The following is a 17703-nucleotide window of genomic DNA, read 5'->3' as shown; positions in this document are numbered from 1 at the left end:
TAGAGAGTCGGGAATTCCCTGGCGGTCCAGTGGTTAGGACTGATTGAACCTGCTGAGGGTTCAATCCCTGGTCGGGGCACTAAGATCCCATAAGCTGTGCAGTGTGGCCAAAAAAACAAACAAACAAAAAACAAAAACAAAAAAACACAAAAAACAAACCAAATAGGGAGTTATTTTCTTATTTAATAAAAAATCTGGATGTCGGTAATTATTAGTACTAGGATGTCAGGGCCAGTGTTTCTACAGTTCTCATCTTTCCCTCAGATATGATAAGGTGACCAACTAGCCCTGGAAATTACATGTGCATTCAAGTAAAGAAGAAGCAGGGGAAGGCATGGGACTACTCATCTGTCTCTTTTATCAGGAAAGTAAAAGCTTTTCCAGAGCCTCCAATAGCTTTTCTTTCTAGTAGTCTGGGTCACGTGACTACCACTAGCTGGGAAGGCAAGAATTTCCAGCCTCTTGGAGAAAGGGTTGGTAATGACTCTGGCTAGCCAGTCATAGCATCTCTCAGTGGGTCACCTCTGGAAAGTGTGTATAGAGCTCCTTTAAATGTCAATAGGAAAATGATAGATTCACAAAATAGAAATGAAAATAGCAAAGTAGTCCTTCACTCCTCCATGAAACATTGATTGGGCTTCTATATGGCAGATTCTACATAGCTGTCCGTCATTGAGGTAATGAGGTGATGGAGCTTCCTCGGAAGGTTGTTAATTAATGGTTGGTGTCACATGGCATCCGATGTGAATGACTTATGTCTATAGTACACCATTTCTACTCCTCTGGAGCAAAGGGTCCACTCTGGATGAAGACTTCTAGACCAGGAGATGACAGAAAATTGCTGGAAAACATGAACTGCAGATGTATCCCAGGAGATAGAGGGTGGATCCATGTTACTTGTGTTAGCCGTACGGGTGATTAGTAGGGTGTAGTATTCTGCCAATAAAAATTATGGAGGAAGCATAGTGTACAAATACCAAAATGGGCTTTTTACTCATTATTTGGTTGGTACTGTTCTTTTTCAGGAGCTTTACCTTCCTTCTTAGGTTTTGCTTTAGTGACATTCCTTAAGTACAAGCAGCTGGTTTTTTATTAAAGGAAGTAGTCCAGAGATTGTGCAAAACCAGGTTGAAATAAAAAGATGTTTCGTATAGTCAAAAATGGACTTGCAGATGGGAGAGGTTTTTGTTTTTCTCTAGCATTTCCCTCAATTCAGAAGTCATTGTTTAGGTGAGGATTTTGGACCTAATAGTAGTTAGTAGCAAGCTGCAGTTCTGCGAGTGAACCTCACTGACATATTATGCCTTCCCCCCAATATTTCACACAAATGTTTGCTAACTGATTGGGTGGCCAAGCTCAAGAAAGACTTTTAGTTCTTTTTACAACTATTGTTGCTAACAATCAGCTTCTTAGGAGGGAACATAAAGGTTTTTCCCTTTCATTCTCAGGTCCTGCAGGTTTGAAAGCATCATAATGAAGGGACCACTGAATATCATTTGGCCCAACAATTCCACATTAGGATTATTTCCTTAGGATAGATTTCCCCAAACTCAGAAAAAAGCTTTATGTAGTGTTAACTGAGAAAAGAAAAAGAGTTGAGAATGGATTATTATGCAGCTATCAAAATTGTTTCTGAAGATTATACAAAAAATGCCTGCTGTAGTGTTAGGTTGACATAAAAAAGTTACAATATGATTAAAGTCTGTAAGAAAAAAACTAATGGTAGATTTTAAAAAAGACAATGCTTGTCTTTGGAAGGCATTCTTATGGTAATCTACTTTTCTGTATTTTCATATTTTTATAATGAAAATCAATTTTTATATGAATCGCTGGATTGACTTTGTATCCAGTGAATTGACTTCTCAGTCGTGAGAGCACTGGACTAGGAGATGGGCAACCCAGATCTCTTCTCAGCCACTAACTGCGATCTTAGATAAGTCATTACCTCTCTGGGTGTTACTTCTCTTTAATAAAATGAGCATGTTGGGTTAAATGATTACTAAGATCCCCTTTTAACTTTATGATTTTATGACATCACTGTATAATATTAAAAATGCTATGAAACTCAAAGTATAATGTTACCTGAGAATGGAAAAACAATCAAGAAATGCTTCAACTCCATATTTCAGATTTAAGGAAAATGTCCATTGTGTCGAATTGTGCTAACATTTCAAATCACGGAATGCAAAGTATTGGTGGGCTCTTAGATGATTTATTATCATACCATACATGCAAATTGCTTTACAAGTTTCCCAGCAGTAAGGTGTATGCTTCTTTTGGCATGCTCTGACAAATCTGAATGAACTTACACAAAGCAACATTGGCCCTCACTAAGGTCAATTTCAACAGTCTCCCAACATCCATTTTGCCTCATGTCACATATTCTTCCGTTATGTTCCTGGGAAACACCAAAAAATGAGCATGTTTACTCATTTACTTGAGTTGTCTAACCTGAGTCCAAGAAGAAGCCAGTTGTCTGTGGCTGTCATGTTGTCTGCCCCAGGCTTTGGGCAGCTGAGAGCCAGTGACTCTGATGTGTCCCATATGCTGGAAGCAAGGACTGTCAGTCACTGCCATTGAACAAAACGGTAGCTCAGTCAAAAGCAAATGGGCATGATTTTGATGAATTCTCTGTAAACATTCTCTATATTTACATTTATGGCCAGGTCAGACTTACATGTTTACCTAAAAAATATTGTAATATATCTTTGTATTAAGGAGTCAATAGCACCATTTTGACAGGTTTTAAAAATGAGATGTTCACAGCTCCTTTTCCAGCACTTTTCAATCAGAAATTGGGAAGGCAGCCTATGATCTTGGTGGTGTAAACTGCAATATTTACACTTTTTCTTTGTCCTCCAAATCCTACATGCAGTTGTTTTTGGCTAATGATTTGCAGTCTAAACTACTGGAGATGTAGGTTTCCTGTACAGAGTGGTATTCCATTATCCAATCCTCCAAGCTGCTATTGAGCTGCTTATGTCCTTTTAGTCCAGAAAACTTTCGACAACGCAGCAGTACAGATTTCTCCTCTAGGAAAAACTAGAAAAGACATACCAGATACTGTCACCTAAGTCTGAAAACCCTAGTAAGAAGTATTCCTTTCTCAACGCCTGCTAAGTTGTGTTTTCTGTACCCTTACAGTATCTCCACGTCTTAACTCCTCTACCATCACTCAGATGATGGTCAACCTTTGTCCCTTCCTTTGTTTCATTTGCCCGAATAATATAGCCAGTTACTAATCACAGACATTATCTGAAACAAGCAAAGTGGCAAGACAAGTAGAAGTATATATACTGTAATCTGATTATGTTTTTAAAAGTTTCTTGAAGATGGATGTAAAATACTGCCTGCAATGAGTGATATAAAAAGGAAATTATAGAAAGGTGTATAAAGCGGCAAAAGGGAGAGATGGAGATGAAAGGACTTCACAGGATCGGCTTGAAGTTTGGGGAAAGCAGCTCCGAAGATTTTAAATTTCATTGTCTGAGGCTTAGCACAGGTTGTCTTTTGAAGTCTAAACTTTCAGGTATAATTCTATCTTAGATCCTGCGGGAATTGCCCTTTCAGGTCAGATAATTTAAAAGGTTAAAATAACTGTGAAAGAAGTAACCTGGACGTGGCCTCCATTGGCAAAGCTTTAGCAACTAGCTAGGTGATTTTCTAGTCACCGGGAGTTATTCAGATACTGGAGTTTTGCCAAACTTACTCAAATAATCACTATCTTCTTTTACTCTGCTTTGTCAGTGGAGATCTCGCCAGTGCAGTGTTTGCTTTTTAGTGACTGAAGCTTGATTTCAACTGGTGACTTGCAAAAATGTCTTTGATGTGTTGGGTGATTTTTATTCTGCTTGGGGACACGCCAAATTAGCCACGTATGTAGGAGATCACAGAGGGCTACATGTTCTGAGGAAATGCTGCACAAATGTCTACCCAGAGTAAGAAAGGGGTGAAGAAGTCTAATTCAACTTTGCACAAGATCTGATACTCTTATGCAGACTTGGCAACACTTCCCTGCAGATTTCAGTCTTTCACACCCAGCATTGTTCCTTCAACACATTCCTTCACTCTGCAGATTTCTCAGCCAAATGTTCTGCCTTCCTCCTCCCTACCTGCAAAGGTTCTCCCCATCCTTTATATTTAGCTAATATTCCCTGGAAGCTTCCCTTGATCATTCCAAGCAAAGGGGAGCTTTTCCTGCTTTCCATCCCTGGAGGGCTTACTGCCTGCCTAGATTTAGCACAGGCTATATATACACTTGTTTTTTCTCTCCAACGACAAAGCTCAATCCTAGAGGGTAGCATGGGTTTAATTAAACTCTGACTCTTTCATTGTACGTAATTGTTTTTCAGTGAAAGTTTACTGAGAAAATGGGTCCCTGGCATGCGCTGCTCCTAGAAAGCTTCAGAATCACCGAATCATCTCCTTAAAGTGTGCTTGCGATGTAGGCCTAATATTCCCTAAACTACACTGTTTAGTTTCTTATTCTGGGAGGAAAATTAGCTACTGGCTTTGGTTTACTCATTTCTAAGGGAAGCTGGTGACCCAGATATTGAGAGAAATTAAAAAATGATAAGTTTAGTCCATTAACAACTGCCTTCAAACTCTGAGCAATCAAGAAAAAGGGGTAGGTGGGAACGTGGAATCCTAATCTACATTTTACCTTTTCCCTCCTCCATTCCAGTAAAGTCTCCCTCCTACTCACATCAACCATGAGGAGCAGGCAGACGATTCACCTCTTTTTTTCCTGAGTTCTATAGTGTATCCAGTGGCTACATCATATTGATTGCTGCAACAGTTTAAAGAAAACAATATATTATTTAATTAGAGTCATGATATAATTTTAGGTATTCCTAATAATAAGCTGATAATAGGTTTTCTACTCAATATCTCATTTGTAACCTTTTGGCTATAGATGTTCAAAGTCAAACACAGAGGTCATGCATGCCTACATTCTCAATATCTGGGCCACCTGCTTCCCTTAAGGCAAATATTGTGGAATGAAAAATTTCTCTGTGACAGAAATAGACTAAGAAAAGGGCCCCTCTTGGATTTCTAAATATGTAAGAAAAGGAAAGGAAAGCATTTGCTCAAGGCCTTCTCTTTCCGAAGAAATGAAATATATAACACTCAGAAAAACACAGGGATTGGAAAGTAGCTTTCTTACATTAAAAAGTTGGCTATTTGCCTATTTCCTGAGCTATTGATAAGCAAGTCATTGTCATAGAATGCCACATAATAAAGCATGTTATTTCCTAAAAATGATTAAATGAAAATCCAATTGGTATAAATTACTTGAAAATATTCTGAAGGATTCAGAACCAAAGGGGGCTCTCATTTCTTGGCTTACTAAGTAACAGCTGCAGATTGACTTAAACGTGGGCAATATAAAATGTCATTTACATGATTTTAAATAAAAGGATCAAATTTCTAAAACATGCTTGATGTGCTAGAAATCTTTCTAATTCCTCTCTCTTAAGTCAATTCATACTCTAAACTTTTCAGGAATGATGCAGTTTTGAATTTTTAGTTCTGTAGGGAATTTTACTGTTAAGTTGTACTTCCATCAAAATTATTGTTGAGACCATCTGCACAGAAACAAACCTCTCCTAACTTCCTAAGAAGCAAATGGGATAAGAACCCTAAGCTAAGGAGAAGAAATCTGGAGTATGGGAATCTGTATTCCTAGATGTTACCAAAAAGGCAGGGTGCCATGAAAAACCAGGGTCATCAATTTTTTTCTGTAAAAGTCCAGATAAACATTTTAGGCTTTTCTGGGCCGTACAGTCTCTTTTGAAACTACTCCACTCTGTCCTAGTAGCATGAAAGCAGCCATAGCCAATGTATAAATAAATGAGCATGGTTGTGTTCTGATAAAACTTTATTTATAAAACAGGGCTCTGGTGGATTTGGTCTGTGACCCATAGTTTGCCTGACTCTTGAAAACTGATCTTTGGAGATTTAACTTTATTTTCTTGGGTAGTTATGTGGAAATTACTTTTTAAAAATACACTTGTAAGTTTTATGTGTATATCCCAAAGACCATAGATAAAAGAATGATTGGCATTCAAATAAGAAAGAGTATAAACATTAGCCCCTAACTGTTTACTAATAATCCCTTTTGTCTGTCACCTGTCTGCTGTTCCCACTCAGTAAACTCAGAGGACATTTTAACATGTCAAGGGAAGCACAGCAACATCAGTCAGACATGGAATGCACTACTACTATTATGTTGTTTGGACCTAACTACTTAAAAAATGGGCATGTTAGGTAATTCTTTTGGCTTGGTAGGAAGGGGGTCATGAAAATATTACTGAAATTAAGGGTGCATGAATATAAACATTTTGGGAACTTCTGAAATAATAATCTTGACAATAAAAATCATACTCATGAATATGCTATTTGTATGCTACTGTATATTAGCTGCATGACAGGCTATAAAAATAGGTCAAGTTAAAAGGAGGCAGTTATGAGATGACAGTTGTCACTTTATAGTCATTCTTGCTTGTATCCTTTACAAACCAGATTAACTACCATACATGTATCAAGGAAAGGACAAAGAAAGGACAAACTTAGTAAATTTTTATCATCCACAACTGATTGTCAGAGTGAGAGAGTGCTTAGGGAAAACAACAGCTTTCAAAAATTCTAATATGAAGCCTGTTATATTTGAGTAGCCCAAAATAATCTTTTAAATGGAAAATAAATATTATATAATCTGACTGAAGATTAAGTATCTGTCATTTGCAACACAGTGAATCACAGAAAAGACTACACAGATATAAATAGTCCATATCCATGGGTATTCCAGGTCAGTTTTCAAAATGTGCTGAAAACAACTAGTTAAGAAGAACAGTATGATTTTGCTGTCTTAGCATTGCTGTTTAGAGTTTCAAACTAAATTTGGGCCACCAAGGACTCCATATTTCTTCGACCAGTCTGGGATACTCTTTCCAGGATTTTAGAGGACTTCAAAATTCGAGAGGGCAGCTTGATGGCCATAGGGATGGAACAAAACATTGATCTGGGATAAGTGGTAGCAAACCAAGTCATGGGAAGAACAAATGATTGGTGAAATCTCATTTTCCATTACTGACTGATGGCACTGTACCAGTATTCAAGCAGTATCACTGGAAGAGGTGTTTCCCATTTGTCTCATTTGAGCTCAACAAAGTCAGATGCCTTGAGTCTTCACTAGAGCAATGTCTGATTCCTGTCAAGGACTCACATGGTCCACTCTCATGGCAAGTCTTCCTCCTTGTCCTAGGTAGACCTCTGGGCCAGGTGACAGAGAAAAGACTGAATCTTGAAGGAAGTTAAAATCACACAATCAAAGCCTCTAGAGTACACCACAGAGAGTGTGTGAAAATTAGAATTGTAAACAAGCAAACATAAATTAGTTAAGTTTGTTATTGCTCTCCAAGAAAAGTATATAAATGGTTGGGCTATGTGAGCTGAGACTATATTATCTGATCTCAGGTGATATTTGAAAGTAATGATGACAAAAACTGGCCCTTAACAGATCAGGATATAGAAAGAAGAAATGCTGAGCTTGGTTACTATGGGTGGATAGCTGATATCTCCCCAGTAATCTTTTAGGTTCTTTTTCTATTTGTCAAGGTGCCAGAAACTCACCCTGAGTTGTGGCAGGGGAAGAAAAGAACTTTGAAAAAGTTTTATAGAAAATTATTGGTTACATTTCTGCTTAACATGTGGTTATGAATGTTATACCAATATTGAGATTATATGTGCATAAATGTTTTAAAAAAACACTGAAGACACACATAGAGTCTAACCAGTAAGCAGTATTTAACCAGTAAATGCTCAAATGTTAGCAATGACCTTGATCAGAGACATATCAGTGCTGAACATTAAGGAAATTTGAATATGACCTAATAGGCAGTAATTACAAGGATATTACAAATCCTATTATGTAAGTAGATGTCGGAAAATTTTGCACCAGCTAAAGTAGACCTAGATAACCAGACTGAATACTCTGCAATGACAAGTAAATTACATAATGGCACTGTAATTATGTAATTGACTCTTCTCAGTATATTTATGTCAATTTATGTGGAGTCAGCCTCATCAAGAAAAACCTAGTGCTGATTCACTTTTTTGACTTTTTTTTGCATTTGCTTTGCAAAGACAATCCTAAAACAGAATAAATGATTTACTGATTTTATCCTTTGCCTTTTTTGGCATTTACTTCTTTTATTTTCCGATTTGAAATGCAACCAGATGCTTCTGTGAAACAACTGAATTATGAAACAAAATGGCTTTCTCTAAATTTTCAGTCTATAGGCAATCTTCAAGCAGTTACCTTTCATGTGAAACTGGAAATAGGGATTGCTAAACATTCTAAATTACAAAATATGTTTAAAATACTATTTAATTGAGGTAACAGTAAAAGGCAAACTTTTCTTTTAAAGTCTGCCATTAAAAATGGCTATAGAAACTTGAGGATTATTCTAAAATAGCAATATGTAAGAAAATTCCAAAAAGTCTTTTGAATCCATGTGTAATGGCAGAGTTGATTAAACTCTTCTAAGGAAATATAAAAAATGCCAATGGATGGTCATATTCTCATTTTAGGGATAACTGGGGTGATATCATCCTCATCATACAGTCTTTATCATGCAAATTTGGTATATTTCAGAAGATTTCTATAAAGAAATATTGCCTGCAATACAAGGATGGTGTCCAGGTTTGTTGGTGGCCAGGCCTACAAAATCCCACCAAGATTCTGTGTGCAGTCCTTCCTGAATGAGGACACATGGTTCGCCCGCAGTAGATTTTGGTATGTGAGAACACGATTGGCTTCATGGCAGTACTCGGGAGACACTAGCCTGTAGTCAAGATTCCAGGGCCCAAAAAGAGGAACTGTAGCCAACAGACAACTTGCCAATGCCCAGGAAAGTTCTCTAACAGTCATGCTGGGAAACACTTCTCCTCTGAAGCACATGAATAAGTAGACGTGGCCAACAGAGTTTTTACTCATTTCAGTCTATGACATTTCTGAAACATTTTCTTTTTGGCCTCCTACCAACTCATCATTGTGGAAAACTAAGGCAGCTCAAATCTAAGCATAGAAATTCGTGTGTCATTTTGCTTTGAAAGTGCTCTAGACCAGTGCTCTTCCAGTACCACTGTAGCCACTAGTCACATGTGGCTATTGAGCACTTGATGTACTAAAGGTGTAACATAATCCTTCTTTTGAAAACTTAGTACAAAAATAAAAAATGTAAATGGTCTTGTTAATTTTTCATATTGATTATGTATTGGAATAATAGTATGGATATATTGGATTAAAATATAGCTAATTTTACCAGCTTTTTTTTTCTTTTTACTTTTTAAAATGTGGCTAGGAGAAAATTTAAAATTACATATGTGGTTTGTATCATCTATATTAGGCAGCACTTGTTCTAGACAATAACTTCTACAACCATATTATTCTAATTTCTACCTTATTTATGTATTCATGGGACAAGTGAGCTCTTACGGTTTGAGAAAAACCACTGGGATTCCAATTAGACTTTTTAAATGGGAGAAATAATTCAAGATTGTCCTTCTCTATGGCAAAATAGTCTGGTTTATGCTATGTATCTGAACTTATCTGAGAACAAAAATCAATAATGTAATAACTGTCATCTCTAAAATGCAAAATGTAATTTATTGTTTGCTGAAATTCCCTTAATTATTTGCTTTGTGACTATATTGTCAATTAAAGGAAACATTATGAAATAGTTCATCAAATTAAGGTTCTATCTGCATTAGTCTACTATTATAAGTAAGTAATCTTTGAGATAGATAATATATCCCATTTTAACAAGCAATATAAATGTTTACTGTTTTTTCAAAAATGTTAATTTAACTATCCTAACTTAAATAGCATCTCTGTGAAATCTTAGGTTGAATCATTTGGCTGAAATGCCCGATTTTTGTGAAGCTTTGACTTGTTTTCCACTGAAATGACTAACTCAGTCACTTAGGCAGTATCCGGACTTAATCTTTAACATAGAAGTCAAAATTTAAAACTCCTGCTGATTTTTAGAGAGTGCAATTTACGGGTTAAAAAAGAGGAAATTACGCTCACACCCTCGAGTACTCACCAGGGAATAGGCATGTGTACTCATTTAAATGGGTAAATTCTTAAACACACACTGGCCTTGTCCTTTGCAGTGCTCTTCACACTGCACAGTCCGCAGGCCCAACCATTGCAGTCAGCCGTGAGTGTTGGGATGATGTAACCACTGCCCTTGGAACAGTATGGAGGTGGGCTGGGAGGGACAATGTGTTCTCATCTTCTTATTAATATTGCCACTTTCCATTAAGATTCCTTTCCCTCTCTTCTTCCCTTTTCCAATATATGGGACACTTACCATATATGCCTCACCATATACACCTGTTAAGTCTCTTTGGGAAAAGTATACCAGGCAATTGGTCTTTTAAAATAGAAACCTTAATGCTTAGGGAAGAAGGCATTCTTAAAGGTTGAAACTAGTGAGCCCCTTATAATAGCTAAAATGGAAATTCTGAGAGAATAAAGAAGGAAGGAAACAGTAGAGAAGAAGATAAGTACTCTCTACTAATTAATAAAGATAAAATGAAACAAAAAATCTTTCTCTGAGTCCAGATGATGTGCCCTTAAGGGCTTTTTCCTCCAAGTCAGTGATCTGTCAGGCCCCTGTATTATGGAAGACAAGAAGTTCTACCTTATTTTCTTCTCATGAGAACAGTAGTAAAGGAAGATTTGCACTTGGTAAGCAGAATGTCTCCAAGGTCCGATAGTCCCCAGAAACCAGATGTTTAATTTAATTTTCTAATTTAATAGTTCTGAGAAGGAGCCAAAAGACTTTAAGATCTCTATTTTTGAGGAGGATGGTTATGTGATAGTCATTTTTATCCATAATTTTGGCCTGAAAATAACCCTTTTTTAAAATTAAGGAAACCTACTAAAATATGCTGCATAATTAATTTGATAAAAATGTTCATTTAAGCTCAAGCTAGAAATAAATCTGAGGTATTTGCAATTTAACTGTGATTTTTATAAGGGAAAAGTCTTTATATGAAAACCAAAGAAAAATATTTTGAAAAAAATCATGGTAACGTATTAGGTCTAATGTTACAGCTTCTCAAGAGTCTGATTTGAAATCAGTGTTTTTTTCATTGTTTCTTTTTGTTTTTGTTTACTAAAGTAAACTAAAAGCTGCATTGTTCTACATTTCTGGACATGGAAACTTTCAAAAATACATTGTAAATTATGGGTGCTTCCATTCCAAGTATGAGAAAAAGATATACTAGCTTTTCAGAAATATCTTTAGTCCATAAGCCGTATATCTAAATAACCATCAGTTGAAGGAAAAAAAGGAATTTTTTATAAAAACAAAGGTTTCCTTACTATACTAAAGTCAATAATGGATGATCTTACAATGGGATATTATTCCCACTCTATTCAGACATTTTGGCACCAGCCTTTGGTGTAGACTTTTCTAAATATCTGAACCTTGGTAAGTATAGAGTTTATCCATAAAAGTGTTCCTATCTTTAAAACTGTACAAGCTTGTGAATAAATTCAGTTTTATCTGGAAAGTGACAAGGAGTCAGTCTTTATTAGTCTAAGTCCCAGTCTTATCTCCTTTTCTTCACTAAATTTCTTTATTCCACCCCTAAGTGTTGTCCATCAGAAGGACTTCTTGTTAGAGAGCAGGTGAAGGAAAGAATAAATTCCTCAGCATGAGATTGTAAAATAATTTTTTTAGGACTGTAAAATGGCAGAAATTTGTAATAGAATGTTTTTGGTTATTAGTAATATGGTGTGTATAAATAAAAACATGATAAAAAAGCATGCTGCACACAAGCTTTAGGGGCATATGGTTTCATAGCCCTTAAAGTATGCTTCAGTTTCTTACCATTGTAAGTGGATTTTTTTTTTTTTTTGCACATACCATACAACTATAACCTAACCATCTTCTTGTGAACAGTTTGAACACATTACTGAAAAGACTGTGAATGTCATGGGAATACATCTTATAGCTCTACCTAGTATTAGCTGAGCAACAGTCCTTGTAAAGAAATCCAAAGGGTGTAGGCTGGCTAGGTTTTCAAAGCAAAAACAATTTGTTACTATTTACTTCAAATGTGTGCTACTGGTCCCTGAAAATGTATGTTTTTAAATGTTATGTTGTGTTTACCTGCAATTTCAAATTTAATTCATCAGTAGGTATTTGGTATCCATTACATACCATAGAAGACACTATTTTTTCATAAAGCAGTCACATGCATTGAAGTTAGGATTACCAACTGATATATATGTATTTTTTTGCACCTTAAAAACAGAATCACTATAGTGCATATCATGCTTCCACACCTTCCTTGCTGAAGGACAAAATGCATAAAGTGCCAGGATTTGGCTCCCAGATGGAAGGAAGCCATTTAGTACTCTGGCAGGATCACATCATTCTGCTGAGCTCCAAATTCTGGAGCAGGGTTTTCTTGACCTTCTTTGGGGGCTGCTGCTTCCTCAACAGTCTTCAGCTTTTCCTCCGCTAGGCCCTCCTCTATTTCTGGGTCAGCCTCCTTTATCCCATCCTCTAATGCCTCGGGCACCATCTTGGTGGCCTCAGCAGCATTTATTTCAGCATCTTTAACTTTCTCTATGGCCTGCACCTTCATCAGCTCAGCCTCTGCCCCCTCAACTGCCACTTGGGCCCCATCTCCTTGAATTTTCACTCCTTCCGGAATAGCTTTAACATCTTCATTGCCATCTTGTGTTGGAGATGGCTCTCGGCTGGCCTTCTGGCTCTCCTGGATGCTGCCATGGCTGCTGCTGGCGCTTCCCAACCGGGAAGAGGCCACCACGGCCTTCACTGCTGCCTGATTGGAAACAGAAGTGTCAGGTGTTACTTTCACTTAAAATCCCAAATCAGAACTCAATTTCAATTTTGCATTTAGAGAATTTGTTATTATATGTTAGTGTTTAATCTTTGAAAGTATATTATTCCAAGATTGTCTAATGAAAACTTGTTGGAGAATGAACAGCAAAATATGTTTAATCTCAAATTAGCATATTTAATCATCTGGACAACCAAAAACCTGAATAAATGCATATTCCCATGGATTACCAATATTCAAAAATTTTAGATTGTGTTTCCCAAAGTATTTGTTTCATGGGACACTAGTTCCATGGATGTTAGTAGGCACTATCTAGATAAAAGACTTCCACAGTCAAATTTGTTTGAGAAATCCTGGGTTAAGTCAAGGTTGTTTAATCTAGTGTATTTCAAATTAATATGACCATGGAACCCTTCAGGTTTATTTAGTCTGTATCATCCTGTAAGCGATTGCTGAATAGAACACTATTTTTGACCCCCAGCTGTTCTCTGAGATCCCCTGTATGTATAGCTAGTCCTAAATACCATTAAGTAAGAGAAAAGCACCTAATTTCTATTCCATATACATTCTATAAAAAGAGATATGTTTTGGTAGATAATTCTCCCAATCACTTGAATTATTTTAATTTTTACCAAGTATAATTATTTGCCTATGTAATAAAACATAATAAAACATAGTTTAAAAATTTTTTTTCCTCATTTTTGCATATTCAGAAAGTAGACAACTTTCTGAGTGAATGTTTCCTGAACAATGCTGTTCAAGCAGTTCAGCCTTAATTAAATGAGAAGCAATGATAATGGATTTGTTTGGTGAGTAAAGCTCAACATACAACACATTTCCCTTTATTAACAATGAATTCTGGGAATTCCCTGGTGGTCCAGCGGTTAAGACTCGGCGCTTTCACTAAGATCCCACAAGCCGAGTGGCGCGGTGCCCCCCCCTCCAAAAAAACCCAAAAACCAAAAAACCCCACAATGAATTCTTATGAGAGGATAACAGAAATACAATTGGCTTTATACCAGCACTGTTGGGATTTCAAAGCAGGATTTTTCCTGGTACCACAGGAGATGAATGATAGTATTAGATAAATAATAGTGGAATTATCTTTGATCATCAAGATATGAGAGAAATCTTTTTTTTTTTAAATAAAACAAATAAATGCCATCTAACCTTGAGCTTGCGCCGGGCATTGAATTCTTGGAGCTTCTTTTGAGCTGTATCCATGTGTACAAAATTGGCTGCTTTACCTGTGACCCACGGGTGCTGGAGAGCTTGGAAGGTAGTCAGCCTTTTCTTAGGATCCAACACAATTAATTTTCTGACCTGAAATTATAAAGAACCATAGTCTTCTTAGGGAGATTTTTACGGTGACCTGGGCTTGCCCCTCAACTCGTGAACTTCTAGGTCTTATTTAATTTCCTTGGCAGTACACTAAATATACATTAATTTTTTTAAGTCCCCAGAGGTCACTGTAGAGATGGCTTCAGGTAGCAGTAGCTGAGGAATCTGAGAGTGGTGTGCATAGACTACCTGAGAGCCCAAACTGGTGGACAGCTTGCCCACAGAGGTCAAAGAAACAAGTCTTGCCTTGCCTGCAGACTGGAAGTTCTTTGAATGAGAACCAGCATCTGAATAATTCACGGCCGCACTTCACATCACTTAGAATTCAGAGCTTAAAATACACATCAATGGAGACGGAATCGTTCATGCATCCATCATTCTTTCTACGGGAATTGAATGGCAAACAATAGGGGCAGTATCATAGCCCTTATGATTATACCATGAGTCTATCATGAAGTTAATAGCTCTCTCTAATCCCTTGAGGGTACTTGAAGGAATAAGCCAAGAGCTGGAGTAAAAGCCTATTTAGAATCAAAGTAAAGGTGTCAGTAGCTTGGGGGTATGATTTGTTTAAAGGACTGAATTCAAACCAATGGTAGCCCATTCTGGGAGGTTTACCCCTGCTTGTGAGGATGAGCAGACAATAAATTGCCAGGAAGATCAACAACCAAAATAATCCCCAGCCCTAGGCTCAGAAGGGGTGACCTGGAATGAGGCAGAGACTATTTGGAGTCAGGACGCATGTTCAAGTCCTAACTTATTCAAAGTCTCTAACTACTTTTGTGACCTTAGACAAAGACCACATGTGAATTGGGTGACTATGGACACCCTCCTGGGCCCTTTCTTACATGACCTCATTTCCACCCTAATTCCTTTGTATCCATAAATACATTCTTATAGACATATAACATTAAAAAAAAAAAAACTCATGTAACCCTGTCCATAACCTTATCAATTAGTAACTATTAGCTCCAATTCATAAATGAGGGATGGAAGGAAGCTCAGAAAGATTTAGTGACTTGTGTAAGGTCAGACAACTCGTAACTGGTGGGGGCTATACTCAAACTCGGGTCTTAGAGTTTGTCTCATGGCCACTACACCATAGTGCCTCCAAGGTAGTCAGCCTCTCTGGGTTTCAGTCTGCCAATATGTAAAATGAGGGGCTTTGGATGATTTAAGGCATAAGATCTTTTCTAACTCAACCTAAGAACTGAACACAGGCTAACAAAATCAGGCAGCTAGTCAAATGAAGAATGAATATCTGGTTCTCCTTTCACTTCCTTTTTGTAGCATTTGCAAAGAAATGTGTGTGTGGGGTAGAGACACTGAATTTGTAAAGGGCAGAGACGTGAGACTGCTTAGTCTTAAAATCAGAGAGGAGGTGGAAGGAGATAAGGATAATTAAGAAAAAGAATGCACAGTAGTAATACAAATTTGATAGTAGTCAGAGCTATCATCTGTTGAGCACATATACTAATAATTTTATGCAAATGATACCTAATCCTTACACCATCCCTGACAGTTAAATATTTCCCTCTCATTTTCTAATCATCCGTTTCCTCTTATCATTACCATCCTCCTCCTCATGAAAATACAAAGAATTTACTGAAAGCCAGTATGTACCAAAATTTTATATATGTCATCATTAATCTTTACATTTGAAGATACTGAGGCACCGAATTATTAAGAAACTTGCTGGGGGCTTCCCTGGTGGCGCAGTGGTTGGGAGTCCGCCTGCCGATGCAGGGGACACGGGTCCGTGCCCTGGTCTGGGAAGATCCCACATGCCGCGGAGTGGCTGGGCCCGTGAGCCATGGCCGCTGAGCCTGCGTGTCCGGAGCCTGTGCTCCGCAACGGGAGAGGCCACAACAGTGAGAGGCCCTCGTACCGCACAAAAAAAAAAATAAATAAAAAAAAAATAAACTTGCTGAAGATTTCCAGTGACCTTGTCAGGATTCAAACCCAAAGCCTTGCCATTATCCTACAGGTCCTCTTATAGCCCAACTCCCCTCTCAACAGCACCATAGCCTCTGCTCATGACAGAACAGATGCAGGTTTTGCTAATAAGTACACATTATGAGGCTCAATGATTGCTTTAGTTCTGAAGTTTTATAAATTTATTAACCAACAGGAGGTCTAGCTGAATGAAGGAACATCACAGCTAACCCTCTTATCCATTTAATTTTTATGAGGGATAAAAAGAAATGGATGGAGGACTAAATAACGGGGTTATTATTGAGTTAGTTGGTGGTGATTACTTAGTATGTATTATATCCCTTAATTCTTCTAAAGACCTAGAGATAGGTACTGGTATCATCCCAGAGAAGAAAACTAAAGCACAGAGAGGTTAGGCTAGCCCAAGGTCATACCTGTAAATTATAAGAAGGGGGGGTCACTTGAATCCAGGCATGTCAGACTTTAAGAATCCTTGGTCTGTTTCCTGATTCATGGTTTCATTCAACAAATATTTATTGAGCCTGTACTTTATGTCCATATGGTACTAAGATCTGGGCACACGTGCTTCACCCTCTCCCAGAGCTTACAATCTAATTAAGGAACACCTTTGAGCAAGTATATAGAAATGATGACCATCATGAAAAAGGAAGTCTAGGGGGCAGAGGAACAAGTGGCAGGAATGAACCAATTGTGAGAAGAATGGCCTGCTGAAGACGAGATCTCCCAGAGAATGCCAAATGGCAGCCAGGGCTTGAAGATAAGAGTTACCTATGTAAAGAGGTGTGTATGTGTATGTAATGGTGGAGAGGACGGAGGAAAGAACATCACAGAGCAGAAGAAAGAGCAATGGCCCATACCCAGAGCTACACTGATGAGGGACTGGAAGTCTAGTGCTCTGGAGGAAAGAGAGATCAAGGGAGAGTGATGTGAAATGAGTGGCACAAGAGAGGGTGAGACTTATTTATAAAACCATTCCTCTGGATCCTGTGTGGAGAGTGTACTTGAGAAGAGCACAAGAAGAGGCAAGGAGACCAGATAGGAGGTTGTGGCCGTGAACCAGGAGAGGATGGGGCTTGGACTAGGCAGTTGTAGTGGAGGTGGAGAGAAGTGGACGGATTCGAGGGATGTTTAGGAGTGTGGGCCCTGACATGAGGGAGGAGTAGGGATGACACATTCCCACATCACACACACGGCCTCTCTTTCACAACCATGTTGGAAAATCCGTGACCTGTAGGAAATCTGTTTTCATGAAAGAACACAGATGGTAAGGAGGGAAAAGAGCACTGGATAAGGGGTCTGGAAATCTGGATCCTTAGTTCCTAACAATGCCTTTCTGCTGAGAAGCTGTGTGAACTTGGACAGTCATTTCACTTCTCTGGGCTTTAGCAAACTCATCTTTAAAATGCAGGGAAGATTAGATGACTCCTAAGATCCCTTGGAGATCTAACCTTCTATGAGTCAGAAGTCAGCTTTTAGTTATTTCTGCGCGATTTCTCTCTAGAGGATTGATGG

The 17703-nt window shown here is 37.9% G+C and overlaps 1 protein-coding gene across 1 annotated transcript in view; it reads right to left on the bottom strand.

Annotated features, from left to right (window-relative positions):
* Positions 1–11566: 11566 nt before the first annotated feature.
* CAMK4 (calcium/calmodulin dependent protein kinase IV) overlaps positions 11567–17703 on the bottom strand; it is a 207551-nt gene continuing 201414 nt past the window's right edge. Inside the window, exons 10-11 of the mRNA XM_024123297.1 lie at positions 14065–14217; positions 11567–12876 (exon numbers count right to left, since the gene is read on the bottom strand). Of these exons, the coding sequence (XP_023979065.1) occupies positions 12436–12876; positions 14065–14217 (594 nt within the window). The 3' untranslated portion in view covers positions 11567–12435. The remainder of the gene's footprint in view (positions 12877–14064; positions 14218–17703) is intronic.

Source organism: Physeter macrocephalus, chromosome 8, assembly GCF_002837175.3.
Source record: "Physeter macrocephalus isolate SW-GA chromosome 8, ASM283717v5, whole genome shotgun sequence".
Lineage (NCBI taxonomy): Eukaryota > Metazoa > Chordata > Mammalia > Artiodactyla > Physeteridae > Physeter > Physeter macrocephalus.
Note: the sequence above shows the minus strand (reverse complement) of the source record. Positions and strands in the feature narration are given on the sequence as shown.